This window comes from Catharus ustulatus, chromosome 15 (genome assembly GCF_009819885.2).
Source record: "Catharus ustulatus isolate bCatUst1 chromosome 15, bCatUst1.pri.v2, whole genome shotgun sequence".
Lineage (NCBI taxonomy): Eukaryota > Metazoa > Chordata > Aves > Passeriformes > Turdidae > Catharus > Catharus ustulatus.
This window is the reverse complement of record NC_046235.1, coordinates 3,749,974-3,768,116: the sequence shown is the minus strand read 5'-3', so window position 1 is coordinate 3,768,116 and position 18,143 is coordinate 3,749,974. Positions and strand designations below refer to the sequence as shown.

At 37.5% G+C, this 18,143-nt stretch overlaps 1 protein-coding gene across 2 annotated transcripts in view; it reads left to right on the top strand.

Moving 5' to 3' along the window:
• The window catches only part of DOCK2 (dedicator of cytokinesis 2), a 186,427-nt gene that overhangs the window by 8,563 nt on the left and 159,721 nt on the right, over positions 1–18,143 (top strand). Inside the window, exons 3-17 of one of the 2 annotated variants that reach the window (XM_033073226.1) lie at positions 1,580–1,620; positions 3,205–3,260; positions 3,407–3,503; positions 4,558–4,706; positions 6,335–6,470; positions 7,810–7,964; positions 8,583–8,664; positions 9,260–9,395; positions 9,935–10,010; positions 10,953–11,029; positions 11,352–11,477; positions 12,323–12,447; positions 14,552–14,650; positions 16,077–16,149; positions 16,225–16,328. In XM_033073226.1, coding sequence (XP_032929117.1) covers positions 1,580–1,620; positions 3,205–3,260; positions 3,407–3,503; positions 4,558–4,706; positions 6,335–6,470; positions 7,810–7,964; positions 8,583–8,664; positions 9,260–9,395; positions 9,935–10,010; positions 10,953–11,029; positions 11,352–11,477; positions 12,323–12,447; positions 14,552–14,650; positions 16,077–16,149; positions 16,225–16,328 — 1,532 coding nt within the window. The remainder of the gene's footprint in view (positions 1–1,579; positions 1,621–3,204; positions 3,261–3,406; positions 3,504–4,557; positions 4,707–6,334; positions 6,471–7,809; positions 7,965–8,582; positions 8,665–9,259; positions 9,396–9,934; positions 10,011–10,952; positions 11,030–11,351; positions 11,478–12,322; positions 12,448–14,551; positions 14,651–16,076; positions 16,150–16,224; positions 16,329–18,143) is intronic. The other variant, XM_033073225.1, reaches the window with a different exon arrangement.

Below are 18,143 nucleotides of genomic sequence, written 5' to 3'. Positions count from 1 at the left end.
GAACAAAACTCAAACCAGGAACCCCCCCCATCCCTGTATTGTCTGTTAGTTGCAGAAATAGAATTTCAGGCTTTGGATTCCTGGGCTCCATTTGTTGTCAGCCATGCCAAGTGGGTGGAGTGCAGATCTCATGGGGTTATTTTTTTTATCTAAAAGCTTTTCTGAATCCCCTGCCCTTGATATACTCTGTCATGCCTTGCTTTATGAAATATGTTTGTCAATGAAGAAGTAGAATCCTTCTCACTGTGTGAGTGAAGTTCATCTTTTATCAGATATCTTCAAAATATGCTGCCAGATGCAGCTGGTGAGTAACCAATGGTGACAGGATTCTTCCTGTGCTCCTTTATGTCCTGTTTTAGTTGGTTTTGCATGCACAAAATTTATGCACAGAATATATACGTGCTTTCACAGCAAATGGGATGAAACCAATTTTACACACTTGCTTGTAAATTGAGACTATGTGCAAATAATTCAGTTTTAGCAGTAAGATGAAATTTTATTGTTCATGAAACACTGAGAAAACAAATCTCACTGCAGAAAAACCTTAAAAAAAAAATCTGTCCTGAGTCTTTCTTTCAGGTCAGCAATCATCCTGTGACTTCTAGCGTCACTTTTGTGACTGTGCTGTTTGGCATTTGGGATTTATTTTTATAATTTTATGGTTTGTTTGCATGGCTGCAATACCTGTGAGAGAAAGGGTGACAGCAAAGAGATCACATCTGCTCATGAAAATAGAATTAGAAAATTAATACTTTTGGTTATAAATTCTTTCTATGGGATGAAAAATGTAGTATTAACAGAGCTAAACACTGTTGCTGTGCAGGTGATTTTTCATAATGAGGTGTATGCACAGTGGATGTGGACCCTGATCTTATTTAAGGGCTGAACTCTGATTTTTATGGTTTTTTTTTGTTGTTCATTGAGACTTAACCTTGGAATAGATGGAACAAAGCCTGAATTAGTTTTTAACTTGCCACTGCTGCAGTTCTGCACTCCTGTCTTTCAGAAGGGCTTGCTAATCACAAATGGAGCAGGAGCCCAACAATAGCCCTGAGGTTTCTTGACATTCCAACTTGAATTTACACCAAGAAGCTGCTTATTATGATTGGGTCCAAAAGCCATTGTTTCTCATGGCACAAAAATGGCTTCACCTTATCACATTGAAGGAAATTGGGTCTGTAAGAGCCATGTGCTGTACTGGATTAATACTGGGCCTAGAACACAGCCAGAGCCTCGTGGGCTGTCCAGGACCATGGGGGATCATGGCTAACATGGATATTGAAGGGTGTGCACATATTACTTTGCAAAACAAAGAGCTTATTCTACCTTTTTCATGTGAGCATGGGGTGTTAAATTCTGTGTGCAATTATCTGTACTTACTGTGCAAGGCTTGAAAGTAATACAGTCATATTTGATAATATGCAAGTCATGATTAATATAATCTACTTATGCTATGTATGTTTGAAGCAACTGTTAATTTTTACATATACACCATGCTAGGTATTTTTTTATTACATTATTGTTTATTTTGTAATGTGTGGGTTTTTTTGTCATACCAAGTGATCCTTCTTCCTTTTAGATTGGTACAAGGGTTACCTGGTGAGGTACAAAGGAGCAGAGGTAAGATCACATTATCTGTTCCTATGAGATTGATTTAAGGGGTCAGCCCATGAAGTGGGTTTTGAGTGTCTCTGCCTAGATGGTTCTGATCCCTCTGCTCTGGTCTCTCAAGTCAGCTCTTTCCTTCCAAGATGAATAGAATGATCAGCATTCACCCTGGACAATGTTGGTAAATAGAAGTGAGGACTGGGAAGAAGTGACTGTGCCTTCAGGTTAACAGCTGCTAAGCCTTCATTTGAATTGAATTTTGAATCAATTTGCTGCTAGGTGTGCTTGTTTCTGTACTTTTCCCAAGGATTTTTTAGGTTACAAACAATATAAATAACTTGTATGAGGCTTAAGTTCTTAAATATCTCTAATGTACAAAAATCATACGAATTTTTATAAAGCCGGTATTCTTAGACATGAGACTGGAAAGCCACAGAGGAAAAGTTTTTACCCTGAGTATGATGATTCCTGAGCTAAGCAGCAAGAAAATCTCTTCTTAGTTTCAACTGCACTTTTCTAGAAGAAAAGCATTTTTGTTTGTAACTTCTTGGTAGAAGATTTTCTAGGGAGCAGCAATGTATTTATTTTAAATGTATTAAAACACTACACATATGTTTTAATTACTTTGAAATTTCTTTTGACTGGAAATGTTACTGCCACTTATTCTGCATTAAATTTCTATTTTTATCAATTAAAATTTAGCCTAAAATTAAGAAGGGAAAATATTTACCAGAAATAACCACTTCCTTTTAAGTAATTCTTAATTAATTCCTAATATTGCTAAAGGGCTTCAAGTTCATCGTGCATAACATACTTCAAGTATAATTAATTTTATGTACTAAGATATCACTAAATTTACCATTACAGGGACTTTCTTCTTTTACTTTCATTCTTCATGGACTTTTTTGAACTTTAATCTTAATGAAAAAAATGTGGAAGTGATAAGACACGATTGTGTTTTGATTAAGAGCCAGTGCTTAAAAGAAAATGGTTCTAAAAGCTGCAGTCTAATTCAGAGAAAGGCTTTGTAAAATGGCACATTTGTTATTGAATTATCGTGGTACTTGAAGTACCTTATGTGAGTTATTGAATAGAGAAGAATCCAGGAAGGATCTAGCTGAGAATTGCCAGCTCAGGGGAGGATTGTCATGGACAGATTGTCAGATTCCTGTAGGATGACTTGAGACATTTCAGCTTTTGTAGAGCAAGGACAGTCACGTTAGAACTTTTTGTATGGTGACCATTTATTTTCTACAGAGGTCAGTTAAAATTGATATGAGATAATGCACAGACAAAGTGTTTATTTATTGAATTTAAATTGTATTTTATTAAATTGTATGTAATTCAACTATTTTCTGGGGTGTAAAATGGTATTTCTTAGGAAGAAAGATGCCTATGCATGCTACATGTGAAGAGATACGGCAAACTTCTGTTATTTGTCTGTTAAATAGAAATCCATCCATCTAGACAGAAAACTAAATAACAGGAGTTAGTTTGGGTATTACAGTCTGTCATTGCATTTTATGTTCACAGTCATGGTTGTTACCTAAATGTTTTTGGAGAATAAATATGGATTTTTTTTTTCTCCTTCATCAGGGAATATTTCCTAAATCCTTCATCCACATCAAGGAAGCTGGTGCTGAAAAGAAAAGGTATTGAATTTATCTATTTTATTACACTATTGAGCTTGTCTGCTGAAGAATGAGTTTTAAGGCATTTATGTACCTCACCCACAGTAAATATAATATACACCCCTGAAACACAGCCACTCTTTGTGATCTTCCCTTTTCTTTCCTAGACATACAGAAAATGTCATACCTGCTGAGATCCCCTTAGTCCAAGAAGTTACCACCACTCTCTGGGAATGGGGAAGCATCTGGAAGCAGCTCTATGTGGTAGGATGTTTTACTTGTTGTTTATGTGGTAGGATGTTTTATTTGCTGTTTGTTACCTGTTCATGCACATTAGGGCTTTGTTCAAATTAGCATCTTCTTACATTTAGGGCAGGGTCTGGATGGGTTTAAGAAATTGCTTTGTCATTACTAAGATTTCCTTCAGTGGCTTTAAACGTGACTTTAAATCTAGTGCAGCCATCAGCCTTGGGCTGGATGGTCCTGAAGGTCTCTTCCAGCCTGGATGGTTCTGGGATTCTCTAAAGGGAAAGTTAACATTCCTGAGGAGTGGTGGAACTTCATGTTTCAACCTTGAGTATCCTGTGCATGATAAATTCTTCATAATTTTGATTTGTAGCTTTGAAAAGTTTCCAGAGAGGAGTAGAAAGGTAACTGGGATGCATTTGAAAAAGATTCATGGTGCTCTTGGATTGCTAGAACAGGAGTTCTTCAAGGGTTACTGGGAGCAAGTAGCTATTAATAATTGGCAATTTCAAGAATTGTGCTGACTGTTCCAGGATCCCAGCCACTGGATTTTTCTTTATGTCTTTTGGGGCAAAGGGATCTTGAATGTGCTGCAGTTTTCTGAAACCTGTCACTTTTTAGTCTTCTTGATTAAGCCAGCAATGAAAACCCTGCCTTATTTTCAGTGAATGACACTGGAGCTGCTTTAGTAACTTCTGTGTATTCTCTCATTTTTCTCTAAAATGTGTTAAAACCACAATCAAGTGTTGTTGTTCCCATCAGTATGTCATACAGGAGTTACTAGGTTTTGTAATGTTTTCTCTTGATGAGAATTTGTTAAAGAATTTTAAAACAACTAATTAAATAAAACACAACATATTCCCTATCCTGATAAAAAATTTCATCTTATTTCTTTATGATCACATGGGACATTCTGTCCTTAAATATTTGCAGCATGAGACATCATTATTTTGCCTGTTTTTTCTTCCTGCTATCATTTAACATTCTATATGACATGTAGCCTTTAGTTGTCAAGCCCAGTCCTTCACTTCAGCTCCAAGCCTGAAACTCACTGAGGTTTTTTCTCTCTCAGGCAAACAAGAAAGTTCGGTTCCAGCAGGTGCAGTCCATGATGTGTGACCTGATGGAGTGGAGGTCACAGCTTCTGTCTGGGACTTTGCCAAAGGACGAGCTCAAAGAGCTCAAACAGAAAGTCACATCCAAAATTGACTATGGGAACAAGTAAGTGGCCAACACTGCTTCTGGAAAGCATGATTTAATTCAAAGCACAGCAGCAAAGGGATGGTGATCAAGATTTCATGTTTGCAGGTTGGAATTCAGAAGTGGGGTTCATATAAAATCTTCCTGTGTTGATCATGGATACCATGATGAGGCTTCTCATGGCAAAATGCTTTCACAAAATATTGATTTATTTCTTAATTATAAATACATGAGCTTGTCAGTTGGGAAGATATGAGGTCTCATAACCAGCCTCTGTGTGCACATATCACCAAGCTTGGGGCCCAGAAATTGTCCATCTGTCACAAACATGGCCTAAGTCCAGTAAGTGACCCTCAAAAGTGGTGCTGGCAAACTGCACCAAGTCTGCAAACAAACATCCACACCCAATTCACCGGGGAATTTCCAGGCAGAACTCTGGTTCTGTAATAGAAGTGAAACTGCCAGGGACAGAAGAGTTATTTAACAAACTGTCTCCTCTTCTCCTTGCCAACAAAAAGTCACTGCAATACAACATATTTTCTGGCAAAACTGTTGGTTTGAGTGAGGTTAATGGTGTCCCACCATCTGATAAGGAGATGGGGCCAAAAGAGCTTGGTAAAAAAGTCTTGACAGTATTGTTTTTAAAGGCATTAGAATCTGCTTATAAACTGTGTTTTGCTATTTTAAGTGACTGTGGTTGTTGTGGCCTGAAGGCCTCTGTGCAGCTGAAACTCTACAATTACATGTGGCTGTACATAAAAAATGACCACAAGGTGTTCTGAGATTCTTAACTTGTTCACTGTGATTTGGATGCAAATTTGTAATCAATTGTATTCATACAGAGCACACTATAGAATACACATATCCTACTGCACTGTGTGGAGCTGACTGCTCACTCAAAACCAGAATTTACTTTGAAGTTCTCCAGTCAAAGAAGCCCAGCTGTGATTAAGACAGCATTAAAATTAATTTGCTTTCAGACTTCTGTTTTGTCACTCTTATATTCTTTCTGTGTTATGAGACAGTAAAGTGTTTCCTCGGAAGAGTAGGGGTGAAGGGGATGTTTAAAATTATTTGGATTTCAAGCTGGAAAGTGTTTGTGAGCTTCTGAAAGAGTGGGGTAGAGTTGTGTGGTGTGAAGGAAACTTGCCAAAGTGTGGAGAAGGAAAAAAGGGGAAATGACAATGGGGGCTGAGGGGGTCACTGTGGGAAAGGGGAAAAAAGAGTGGCAGGAAAAAAAGGCATGATTCCTATGAGAACAGGGCAGAAGAGATCAAATATTGGGACAGAAAGGATGAAGGAGCCACATAAAAGCAGAAGGTAATAGGAAGACCCTAAACATGTCAATCACAAATGTTGAGTGTTAAAAGCTAAAAGCAATGAAGACTGCTAGAAATCATTGAACAAGGTTGGTCTGTTTTATGTGAGGGGCATTTCAATGCTTTGGTGACATTCCTATAAATCCCTAAATACTGGACAACTTAAGAAAATGATGGAGTATAGTTAATTTTTTCTTCAGTGAAATACTGTTGCATGTATTTAAATTTTATAACTTTAAATCTTTAAGTGCCCCTTTGTTTGTCCCATTTCTAAGCTTTCTTTATATAGAAGGAAATAACCCTGCCATTATGCCTTTTGTATTTTCACAGAGTACTTGAGCTAGACCTTACAGTTAGAGATGAAGATGGAAATATCTTGGACCCAGATAAAACCAGTGTCATCAGCCTGTTCCATGCACATGAAGAAGCAACTAATAAAATCACAGAGAGAATTAAGGAGGAGATGGTAGGAATGACTGGCTAAACTTCATGCTTGCTTTGCTAAAATCCAGACAAAAACTAGTCTAAGGATTGAAGGCTGGAACAATAAAATTTGGTGTAAACTTTTTCCTCTGATTTAAGAGTAGATCCACAATCTTGTGTTATAAATGTGGCTAAGACTCAAATTGAATTGCATTTGGATTTGGGCTGTGGGCTGGGCTGAAAGCTTGTTTCTTAAGCTCATCCTAAATCCTTTATTGAGCTCCTATATGGAAATATGTCTCCACTCCATCCATTGACTGCTCAACAGTCTGAACTGCACAGGGAATAGTCACACACTTGGAGTTCAGGTTTAAAGCAGCACTGACCACAACTTGTTTTACAAGTTGACTACACTGGTTGTTTGCTAAGTGGTGCTGCATGCTAGTTAGTCTGATGGAGTAGAAGAATTTAAGCTCCCTGAAGAGGAACTAGGGTGAATTCAGCATAATCTGGACTCCAGAAGTTCATGTGCCAAAGCTAAGCTGACAAGTGCATAAATTAAATCTTTTTAAATGCAAAGCAGGTGACTACACTTCCTTGCCCTTTTGCAATATTAAATCTCTGCAGGGATTTGTAAGCCTCTTTGGTTCTTTTCTCCATTTATGAGAAAGTAAACTGTAAAAAAGCAAGTAAAACACCAAACAGAAAATAGTTGGTTTGTCATGACACTTCAATAACACCCATGACAAATCACTGTAAAACACTTTGTAATTAACTGACAATACTAGGAAAAGGAAACTTGGGACTCTGCAATAGACTGTGGTGACTTATTTTAAAAATAGGGACAAACAGTGGGTTTAGAAGTGTTAAGAAACTGCTGCTTGGTGGTTCAGATGGGAGGTAGGTAGAATTCAGGAGGCTGTTTTTGAGTCAGTGAACCTTCTCAGCTGTGTCCTGATCTCAGCATCTTATTGTCTCCTCTTCAAAGAGAACTGACTTCATTTACTGCTCTCTAGCACACTGCAGCCCCACTGTGATGTGGATCATAGGCCTTCTGCTACAGCCTACTGTGTTCAAAAATAAATTCTTTCAGGCTTGCAGGCTTATCTCTGTGGTGAAATCTTGATATTTTCTCTTTTCTTTAAGAGTGGGGAGAATATTTCCCCTTGTACATCATTACCCACTGGCTGAAGAACTGGCCTAAGACATGGGAGTCATTGGCTAGCACAAGGTGGAAGAGAGTTATGATAATTACTGAGTCCAGCTCCCTGCTCTCCTTTTCGATTTGAACTGTTACATATACCAGAAAGTAAAACTGCTTGTAGTATAGCACGATTTCAAATAATGGATTATTGTTAACTGATTCTCCTCCTCCTGAGTAGTCAAAGGATCAACCAGATTATGCATCATACTCCAGAATGTCTTCATCCCCCACCCACAGCCTGTATGTGTTTGTGAGGAATTTTGTTTGTCGAATTGGAGAGGATGCAGAGCTCTTTATGTCCCTGTACGACCCACAGAAGTCAACAATTATAAGGTAAAGCTTCCTCCTCTGACTGCACAAGAGTGGCAAATGGAACCAGCCAAAACTAAGTAAAATAATTGCCAATGTGCTGTAATACTATAATAATGCAAAGAATATCTAAATAAAAGGAATGGAACCAAAAGCAAAGTGAAGCATGGACAGATCTCGTTGCTGTCTGCTGCTAAGGGATTCTGACTTGCCAAATATTTTCATTGGTAATTCCTGGACTGAACATTTCAGAAGTTTGGGAAAGCCTGAGCCCATTCCAAATTTTAGAGATTTTTCTGTATGGACAATATTGTGGTGTTTGGAGTAAACTCCTAAAGGGGGAGGAGTGGGGGAAAATTAAATTTATAAATTTCTGGGTAGATTAAGATTCTGTTGAGTACTCCCATCAAACAAACTGTGCTATGGTAAAGTTGTCTCAATAAAAGAGGTGCCCATTTGTGTTATGTTCAAGTTACTCTTTTAAAACTTACTATTGATACTTGTATAGCGTTTTTTTCTTGTCTTTTTAGTCTGGTATTAGATTTGAATCATCCCCACAGACTGTCTGTTATGCAACTTTTGTACTGTGTAAAAGGAGAACTTTTAAATCACTTGACAGTGAGAGATTTTTCTTCCAAACAGTGAGAACTACTTGGTGAGATGGGGGAGTCGAGGCTTTCCAAAGGAAATTGATATGCTCAACAATCTTAAAGTGGTGTTCACAGTAAGTGTTTTCCAGTTTACTTCCCTTTGTATTTGCAAATTAAATTCTCTTCTCTGTGGTCACTGTCAGATCTCATAAGGAGTGATCAAGATGAAGAAGGAAGCAGAGGAAATCTTAGAGCAAGCTGACAGTCATTAAGTTCTTTAAGGCAGTGACAATCCTTCAGTGGCCTTTCTTCAGATCAGTTTGCTCCCTCATGAATTTCTTGATGATTTGATTTGTTTGGTTTGTTTGGTTTTATTTGCTATATCTCTTGATTGTTATTATTCTCTTGTATTACCTTGTATTATTCTGTATTATTTTGTATTTGTATTTTGTATTATTCTCTTACCTTGTATTCTTACCTCTTATTATCTTACCTTGCATTTTTATTTTTAAACTTTAAACTAGTCAGTCTTTTCATCCTTTTGAAGTGCTCAGGTTTTTTTGTTCGTTGAGGTTTTGGGGTTTGTTTCGTTTGGGGACCTTTGTTTGCTTTTTTTTCCCCCTCCCACTAATTGCTAAAATTCAGTTTATTATTGGAGGTTCTGTTTCAATTTCACAACTTGCTTTTTTCCCCAAGTAACACTATGGTTCCTTTTTGCTTGTTCCTTAGGATCTTGGAAATAAAGACCTTAGCAGAGACAAAATTTATTTGGTTTGCCAAATAGTGCGAGTGGGAAGGATGGACCTGAGGGACAGTAACTCCAAGAAATACACCCAAGGGCTGCGGCGGCCTTTCGGCGTGGCAGGTACCTGCTGTCTCCTGTGCTAGTCCTCAATCTGTCATTTTTGCCAGCCCTGGACTGTTAAAATCTTTACCAAGACATGTCAGAATTGCCACCAGCTCTATCAATTGGTTTCTGTACTTTTTGAAGTCTCTAAAGACTGCACCTGCGTTGGGATTTTAATTTAAGTCAAAAATGCACTTTTGAATTTGGTTTCCTAATTATTGAGATAGTGCCAAGTTGTGTGAATGAAAGCACACAACCAATTTAATAATGGATTCCCTTGCAGGTGAAATAAAGTCAGTGATCATGTCCCAAAAGCACCACCAAAGCTCTGATACCTGTATTCACAAGTTTATACTAAAACTAGTCTGAATTCTCCCTCTGTCCACTGCAGAATGTTTGTGGTGTGGACTTTGCACAAAATGCTCTGCCCCACAACCCCTCCCCTGCTGGTGAAAAATCCACATTTACCTCGAGGCACAAGATAGGAGAAGCTATTCTAAAATGCTTTTATGTGTCCTTGATGATGTTCTATGATGATTTTTCTTTTATTCTTCTAGTCATGGATATTACTGATATCATAAAAGGAAAATCTGAAAGTGATGAAGAAAAGCAGCATTTCATTCCCTTTCATCCGTAAGAGCATCATAGATTTTTTTTTTTCTATATGCAAAAGAAAATATTTATTTATCTCTGTGGCTGTAACAATCTGGGAAATGGTTAAAGAATAAGAAATTTTTGCTTTAACAATTTTATGCTGTAACAGTGTTAATTATTTAGGTATGACTTTAAATGGCGTTTTAGACTTGCAGAGGTACCACAGCACATTAAATTAATGAATAATTCCATTAATGTGCTCCTTCAGACATATCTGATTTCATGAACCCAAGTCAAGCAGTTACAAGTGAGATTTACAAGCAAGGATAACTACTGTTTTATGAGCTTGGTTCTGTTTAGAATTTGAGAAAAATCTGAGCACAAACTGGGTTTCTTTTAAAAAGTAATAGAATGATCATATGCTAGCTTCAGAAGAAATGCCAAAGCAGCTGCCTAAAAATTTGATGCTCACAGATCAAATGCAGAGACACCAGTGGAAATACTGGAAATAACTCTGTGTGTCCTACAAAGCTGCTATGTTCTGTGGAGGGTAAATTTAATTCTGAAAGACCCAGCTATGACACACTGGTTTATTTTTTCACTTGTTTCCAATTTGACCCGACATGTTTGCTATGGAAGAATTTGTTTTTAAATACTAAAGTAGCTGATAAAAACTCCAAGTTCGTTTATCTGGCTATTTGTCAGGGAAAGTGGACTGAGCTGGAGAGGCACATTGCTGAGTGCATTCACATTGTCACTGTCACAAAACACCATTCTTGGTGGTTGACTGAATCTTTTTCACTTCAGTGTGTACACTGAATGTGAGTGGGCTGTAATTTGAGTGAGAGATAATAAAAATACCGAATATATCACAACCAAGCAATACTGCAAAGACTGAGGCCATTAGTCACTTATGTTCTAAATGGTGTCTGATATATTTAACACTTAATTCCTGAGCAGACATTGCTGTTTCTCCTGCAGGGTGGTGGCAGAGAATGACTTTTTACACAGTCTCCTGAGCAAAATCACTGCATCAAAAGGTGACAGTGGTGGACAAGGTAAAGTACATTTTTCTTATTTTAAGTAACACGGTTTTTTTTGTGAAACTTCATTTTATGTTGGAACTGCAGTACCACCATGGAGGTGGGTCAGCTTTGAAGCTGCAGTTGAGGAACCGTGAATTTGTTACAGAATCTTAGGGGCTATTTAAATTAGTAGTGACAGTTCTGCATTATAGAGCTTTTACTTTCATCTACAGGAAGTGGGAAAAGCAAATTCTTATCCCTGTTGTGGTGGGTAGAAGAAGCAATCATCTGAAAACAGATTTTTTTAAATTTTCCTATCAAAAATGTAATCTTTTTTTTTTTTTTCTCCTAACAGGTCTGTGGGTAACTGTGAAAATGCTGGTTGGAGATGTGACTCAGACTAGAAAGGACTACCCACACCTTGTAGACAGAACCACAGTTGTTGCTAGAAAGCTGGGATTCCCTGAAATAATCATGCCAGGTAGGAGGTGCTTTGTTCTGTGACAGGAGGGGATTTCTCCTCATTCCCTATGTTAATAGGCATCAGCTGCTGCCTTACTTAACTCTGTATTGGCTAACTCAGGGGATCTTTAGAATTCACTCATGGTAAGTTTTGTTCCCACATTAGAAGCTTATAAAAACACTGAAATCCTTGGAAAGTAGTTTCTAATACTTAAACAGGAAAAATAAAATCCAGACAGTGAGGGATAAACCTACCTCCTTGTACATAACTTTCTTATCCTGTAAGTAGATTATGGTGGATGACACTTGAATTTTAAATTAACCTTGTTTTCATTGTAAGTTATTTCTGTCCTTTAGTAATAATAAACAAATGAATTTGAAATGTCTTGATTTCATTTGTATGTATGGCAAGATATTCTCCAATGGAAATCACTCACTGTCTGCTGGGTTCCTTTCTAAAAAAACAAAAAATGGAAACCTTCCTCGCCCCAACTCAAGAAAAATCTCCATCCCTTTAAAAATCATATGAATTCGTTTGGAGGGGAGAATTAAAATATGATGCTCCCTCCAGAGAGAGCTATTTGAGAGAAAAAGAGTATTTGGGGAAAGTTGTAATGGGATCATCCTGCAGCTCACCAGCAGGTGTCGGGGCAGGATGGGAATTGCCTCGAGTCACTCCGGGCTCCCTTTCGCTTCCCACATCGTAGTTTTGCCTTAGCAAAGATAAACAATTTAAGTTCAGATGGAAAATAATAAATTTTTATCTGTTTCATAGCAAACAGTGAGGCACTCGTGTGCAGTTCAGCTGATCCTATGCTCTCAGAGCATTTAAATTGCTTTTTAACCTTTCAATTTCTCTTTTAGGAGATATAAGAAATGACATATATATTACATTGCTGTATGGAGATTTTGATAAATACAATAAAACAACTCAGAGAAATGTGGAAGTGATAATGTGTGTCTGTGATGAAGAAGGAAAAGTGTTGCCTGTAAGTTTTTTCGGTTTTTTCTGCATGAGGGGCATAGGAACACGAGCTCCATTTTTTTATGTAAAGCTTAACTTACACATTTAATAAAACACCACTATTCAAAAACTCAGTTCCCTTCCGTGTTGTCCTGTGGCATCTTGTGACAAATTATTTTTATGGTTTTCAAAGTGATCTGTCTATTAAAGCCCTATAAAAGTCTTGCATAAAACAAGGAGTAACATTGAATGACCTATTTTAGCTGTGCCAAGGAACAAATGCTGATTCTGACAATTACTGCATTCTTACTCTAGGGTTTTTCTTGAGGAAATTCCCGGAGGAAAGCAATTTGCACACTGAAATGTTAGAAATACCATTTCTGCCACATAACAAACTGTGCCAGGAAGTCTGTGTCACTGTCACTTGAATTAAGTACATGGCAAAGAGTGAAATTAGTGACAGCAATTACATATGCAACATAAATATTTACAGTGTTTGCTTGTCTATTCCCATTTTGAAGACCCTTTGACTTTTCCTTAGGGTTTATCACCAGTTTGGTATTCAGGGGGATTTTTGACCTGTCATTTTCTGAGCTTTGTAGTGTTATAGGGTGAAATCATAAAGGCATTCTTGAGATAAAGTTGGAATAAAACACTGTGGTTCATGACTTGTTTATGAACTGCAACTACCTGCTTGACCTACAATGTAAGTTGAAAGCTTGAATAAAGAAAATTCTAATCTCACCTAACATTTAAGGTCCTCACAACAAACTGTAGCCCTGATTACAAAACTCTGCCTGTACCAGTGACAGCATCTGACCATGACTCACCTACACAGGAGTTATCTCTATTCTGTATCCTGTCCAATCACATATAAACAAAAATATTCCTTAGAGAAATAAACCTATTACCATGCATTAAATCTTGCATTCCAATATTATGCATGCTCAGTTCTGCAGATATATAATTTCTGCAAATCTTATTTGTCTTGTTGTCTTTGAGATGAAATGTAATATGCCTTAGATATATTTAAGGAAAAATTTTGAGGAGTTAATTGAAATGCTGCTGAATGCCAGTAATAACGGAAGTAACTGGTTTTTCCTTTTAGCCTATAACGATATCCCAAACCAACAGACTTTCAAACCCATGAATTTATATTAATGTTTCTCATAACAGATATATGTTCTCTGCACAGGAAACTGGTTGGTTCTGTTTAGGTATCAAACCAGCCCTTGATTCACTGTTCCAAGGAACAGGACTTTTGTTCCAAGTGAATGTCACAGAGGTGACAAACAAGTAGATGTATGAACCTTGAAAAATCTGTGCTCAGGCAGACGAGACATTGCTTTCTGCAGTTAAATCCCCCTGACCAGACCATACAAATCATCTTCAGGTGTCAGCACCACACCCTTCTGGCCACCTCCTGGTGTTTGAAGCAGATTATTAAGATTTTCAGCAGGATTATTGCACCTTTGCAGCAGTTAGTATAGCCTGGATAGTCTTTAAAGAATGGGAAATTTTAATTGTTTGCTGTTGGTGCCTCTACAATGTCCAGTTTGGAAGTCACCTCTGGTGTGCAACCTAGAGCTTCTGAGACTCTACTGGAAGAAAGCATTTAAAAATAAATGCAGAAATAGAATAATGAAGCAAGATTTTATTTTTTCCTTTTGTATTTCTTCTACTAATTGAGATGACATGTTGGTTACTTAAATTCATCCAATGAAGAAATCAAGGTGATTTTATGTTCTTTACACATCTCTTAGAGCTGCAGTTGTGTGATCCTTGTGAAAAGCAATTACATTGGGTGTACCCATAGATTATGGTAAATTATTATTTCCATTGTGTTCAGAGGCTTGGAAAATGCAGTTTCTTCATGTTAGTGCTTCCCCTCTGTGGGTGCTGTCATTATTATTTAGTTTTGAATGATGCCATGTCCAAATTCAAGCCTGCAGTGAGGGGGGGAAGTGGAGCCCAGGAGGGAAGGCATGTCCCAGGGCCAGGGTGGAATTCCCAGCCTGGGACTCTGAGGGGACTTTTTGGTTTTGCTCAAGTTAATTTACCCACAATTGCTCCCAAATTCACCCAAATTAACGAGGCACTAAGCACTCTTTCTCCCCTCCTTTTGTAAGAATGCTGTGTGCCTGGGAGCAGGGGACAAGCCCGTGAGCGAGTACAGATCTGTTGTTTACTACCAGGTCAAACAGCCACGATGGATGGAGACACTGAAGGTATTTTTAATTTTTTTACTTTATTTTTTACTTTGTTTTTTACTTTGTTTTTTACTTTGTTTTTTCACTTCTTAATGCCTCGCACAGAAAGGTTGCACAGCATCATCTTCCTCCAAGAAACATCTTGTCCCTGACTACAGCTGAAGCATGAAGTCTTAGTCATCCATCAGTTATTAGAGATACATGATCACTGAGGCTTGAAATTTGGCCTAGAAAATGATGTGTAGGTTTTGTTCAGCAAAACAAATGAGATCATCTTAGATAACCTTATGTCCTAACAGGGCTCATCAAAAATGAAATACTGCATTTGTTCTATTTTGGTGAAACAATGGAGATGAGGAACTTCAATTAAAAAACAAACAAGGCCAAACCAAAACCCAAATGAAAACACTGACCCTCTCTTCTGATTTCAAAAGGAAAAAGCTGTCATGCTTCTCTTTAGAGAAACACTAACAATTACCTAATCAAGCTTTAATGTCTATGATTGGAAAATCCCCAGAAGCTGCCAGAAACAGTTCTTAAAAGCAGGCTTGCATGATTTTTAAAGACAAAATAGCCATGTATGATAAGTTTGCAATTACTGCCTTAAGGTGTATTACCTGTGATGGTGAAGGACAGGGAGGGAATGGAAATGTGATTTCAAACAGAAGCTCATTTGTTGTTTTTAAAAGATTGACCCATTCTGTTTGTTACTTATTATATTAGTTCCTTTTAAAAATTATTCCATAATTCAATCTTGTGTACAGGATCACTAACAGTAGATCCTGTTTTGAAAAGCATAGTTAACATAAAGGCATTGTTCAGTAAGATTTGTGAGTACACACAAAGGTGTGCAAGTCCTTAAATTTTTAGAACTATAAATTTGGTAACACGAAAATTGTGCTTTCCCTTACAAAGTTGGCCTTTTGTTGTAGCATGTTTTACCTAAAGTATGCTGCTTTGAGGATAAAGCACTTGCAAGTTCCTGTGATCCTCCTCAAGGCTTTAAACTAAATTTAATCCCTAAAATATCGTCCTTGTATTTTTCTGAAATTTTTATACCCTTTTCACCTGTTTAATAAATTGGTGTCAATTTGTGCATCTGAAAGGTGGGAGTTGCATAATGCACAGGTGTCTCATTCTCTGTGGTTCAAAGGATGAGCAGTAGGATTATTTTCTGCTCTGTGATAATTTTCTGGCACCTGTGTGCATTAACTCACTGGGTTCTGCATCATTTCTTGCCTGGTGCCAGATTTGAGCAAAGTCTCACAGATCATTGCTTGTCAGCCCCACTTTGCTACTGAGATCAGGCTCAACAGTTTGAAATGGCCTGTGAAAGGCACCTTGGAAACAGAAGGAGTGGGGCTTATTTTTTCTTAAATAGGGGCTCATTCCATGTGAAACCACCCCCCATAACTGTCCTTGCTGTTTTCTGATTTCACAAAAGGTTGCAGTCCCCATTGAGGACATGCAGAGGATTCACCTGCGCTTCATGTTCAGGCACAGGTCAACTCAAGAGTGTAAGTAGGCAATTTTTCTTTTAGTGAATTTTAATTCATTGATGGGTAGTCAACCCAAAATCTTTTGCTTTGCAGCTAAAGATAAGGGAGAAAAGAATTTTGCAATGGCCTACATAAGACTGATGAAGGAGGATGGAACAACTCTCCATGATGGCATCCACGATTTGTTAGTCCTAAAGGTATGAGCTCAGATTTCTTTCTTTCTCTCTTTCTCTCTTTCTCTCTTTCTCTCTTTCTCTCTTTCTCTCTTTCTCTCTTTCTCTCTTTCTCTCTTTCTCTCTTTCTCTCTTTCTCTCTTTCTCTCTTTCTCTCTTTCTCTCTTTCTCTCTTTCTCTCTTTCTCTCTTTCTCTCTTTCTCTCTTTCTCTCTCTCTTTCTCTCTCTCTCTCTCTCTTTCTTTCTCTCTTTCTCTCTTTCTCTCTTTCTTTCTCTCTTTCTCTCTTTCTCTCTCTTTTTCTCTTTTTCTCTTTCTTTTCTTGACATCTTTTCTCACACTGTTGCCTTTGCATTGTGTATTTACTTAGTGCTAGATTGATTTTATTATTATATCAAAGATAATTCTGTGATTTTTATCTGAACAAAATGAATAGGTGTAGCCTGTTCCATTGTCAGTAAATATTGCTCTGCATTTTAATGACATAAAGATATTATCTAAGTTCAGTGAGAGATGATTGCTCTTTTTACTGGTTTTGTTTGGCCTTCTGTAGTATAGAGAAAGTTGTGCTTTAGTTCTGTATTTGGTGGGTACCATTAATCTTGCTGGACATGGGAAGTGTTTAATCCACTTGGAATCTTTATCTCATTAATAATCTGGGAATGCAGTCTTAGGAAAATGCTTCTTTTAAACTGCTATGTAGTCCCTCAGGGGAAAAAGTGAAAGTTTCAGCAATTTGGTTTTGGGTGTGAAGAATAGTTTTAGTTAGCCCTGGCTGGAAACAGCATCTTTGTGAAGGAAGCAGGGAACAGATGTTTTGACTTTTGGTTTTTTTGCCCTTTTGGAGAATGGTGTCTAGCAGGCACTAAGAACCAGAAATCACCTCCAGTACAAAGCAAACTTAAGTTACTTCTGAGCACTCTTCTCAGTAAACAAGTTTGCTGTATCATTAACACCAAGTGAGATGCATGCAACTAAATCAAGTTGCTTAGGCAAGCCAAAAGAGATTAATGGCAGCACATAGTTATTTATCTTCTCTTCATTGAAACTATCATTTAAAATATGAGACTAGAAGGAAAATTGTGCACTGTGTGGTTAATGTTGGTTATGAAATTCCACCTAATTCATTTCTGCATCAGCTCAGTAATTTTTTTTTAAGTGATAGCATGGATGAGAAACGCTAAATGGAGTTGACCTAGTTTATGGTTGCGAGAGACAGATTTTCTGACATATGCTTGCCTATTCTAGTATTAAAAACAGTAATTGTAAGCTGTAAGTGTTTAAAGCAGTCTTACCTGGCTTCTCCAAATAAGCAATTTGAAAACTGCTAAGTTTAAACTGTCTTTAGGCATTGAATCTTTTTGAGAGATTTTTGGATCAAGACTTCATCTTTTTCCCATTGTCCCAAAAAGAGGAAACCAAGAGTTTCTTTTGCTTCCACAAATTTGGGAAGTAATTGTTTGGCAAGCCTGATACAATCATTGATGTTGGTACTGCTGTGTGTTTTGGTGCAGAAATGTTTTGCTTCTTGTCTGTCTAGTCTCTTATAGTCAATTTTTAACCTTACCTCTTTGTAGAGCAAGGTAGAAACCACACATCTGCAGTCGCTGAACCAGATAAAACTGCAAAACTTTAAAATGTCTTTCTAGATCATGGTGTGCAGGTCCTTGTTCGTGTACATTTGTAGACTAAAGGTCTGCAATTGAGTCATATCTTGTCACAGTGTTGTAGCTTTAAGTGACATCTCAAATTCATCAGGGAAATTGTCTGGAGTAGTTTTCTTAGAGAAACACTGTGTTCTCTAAAGAGTGAGTAGCATGATTTTTATTGTCTTTGTCTAA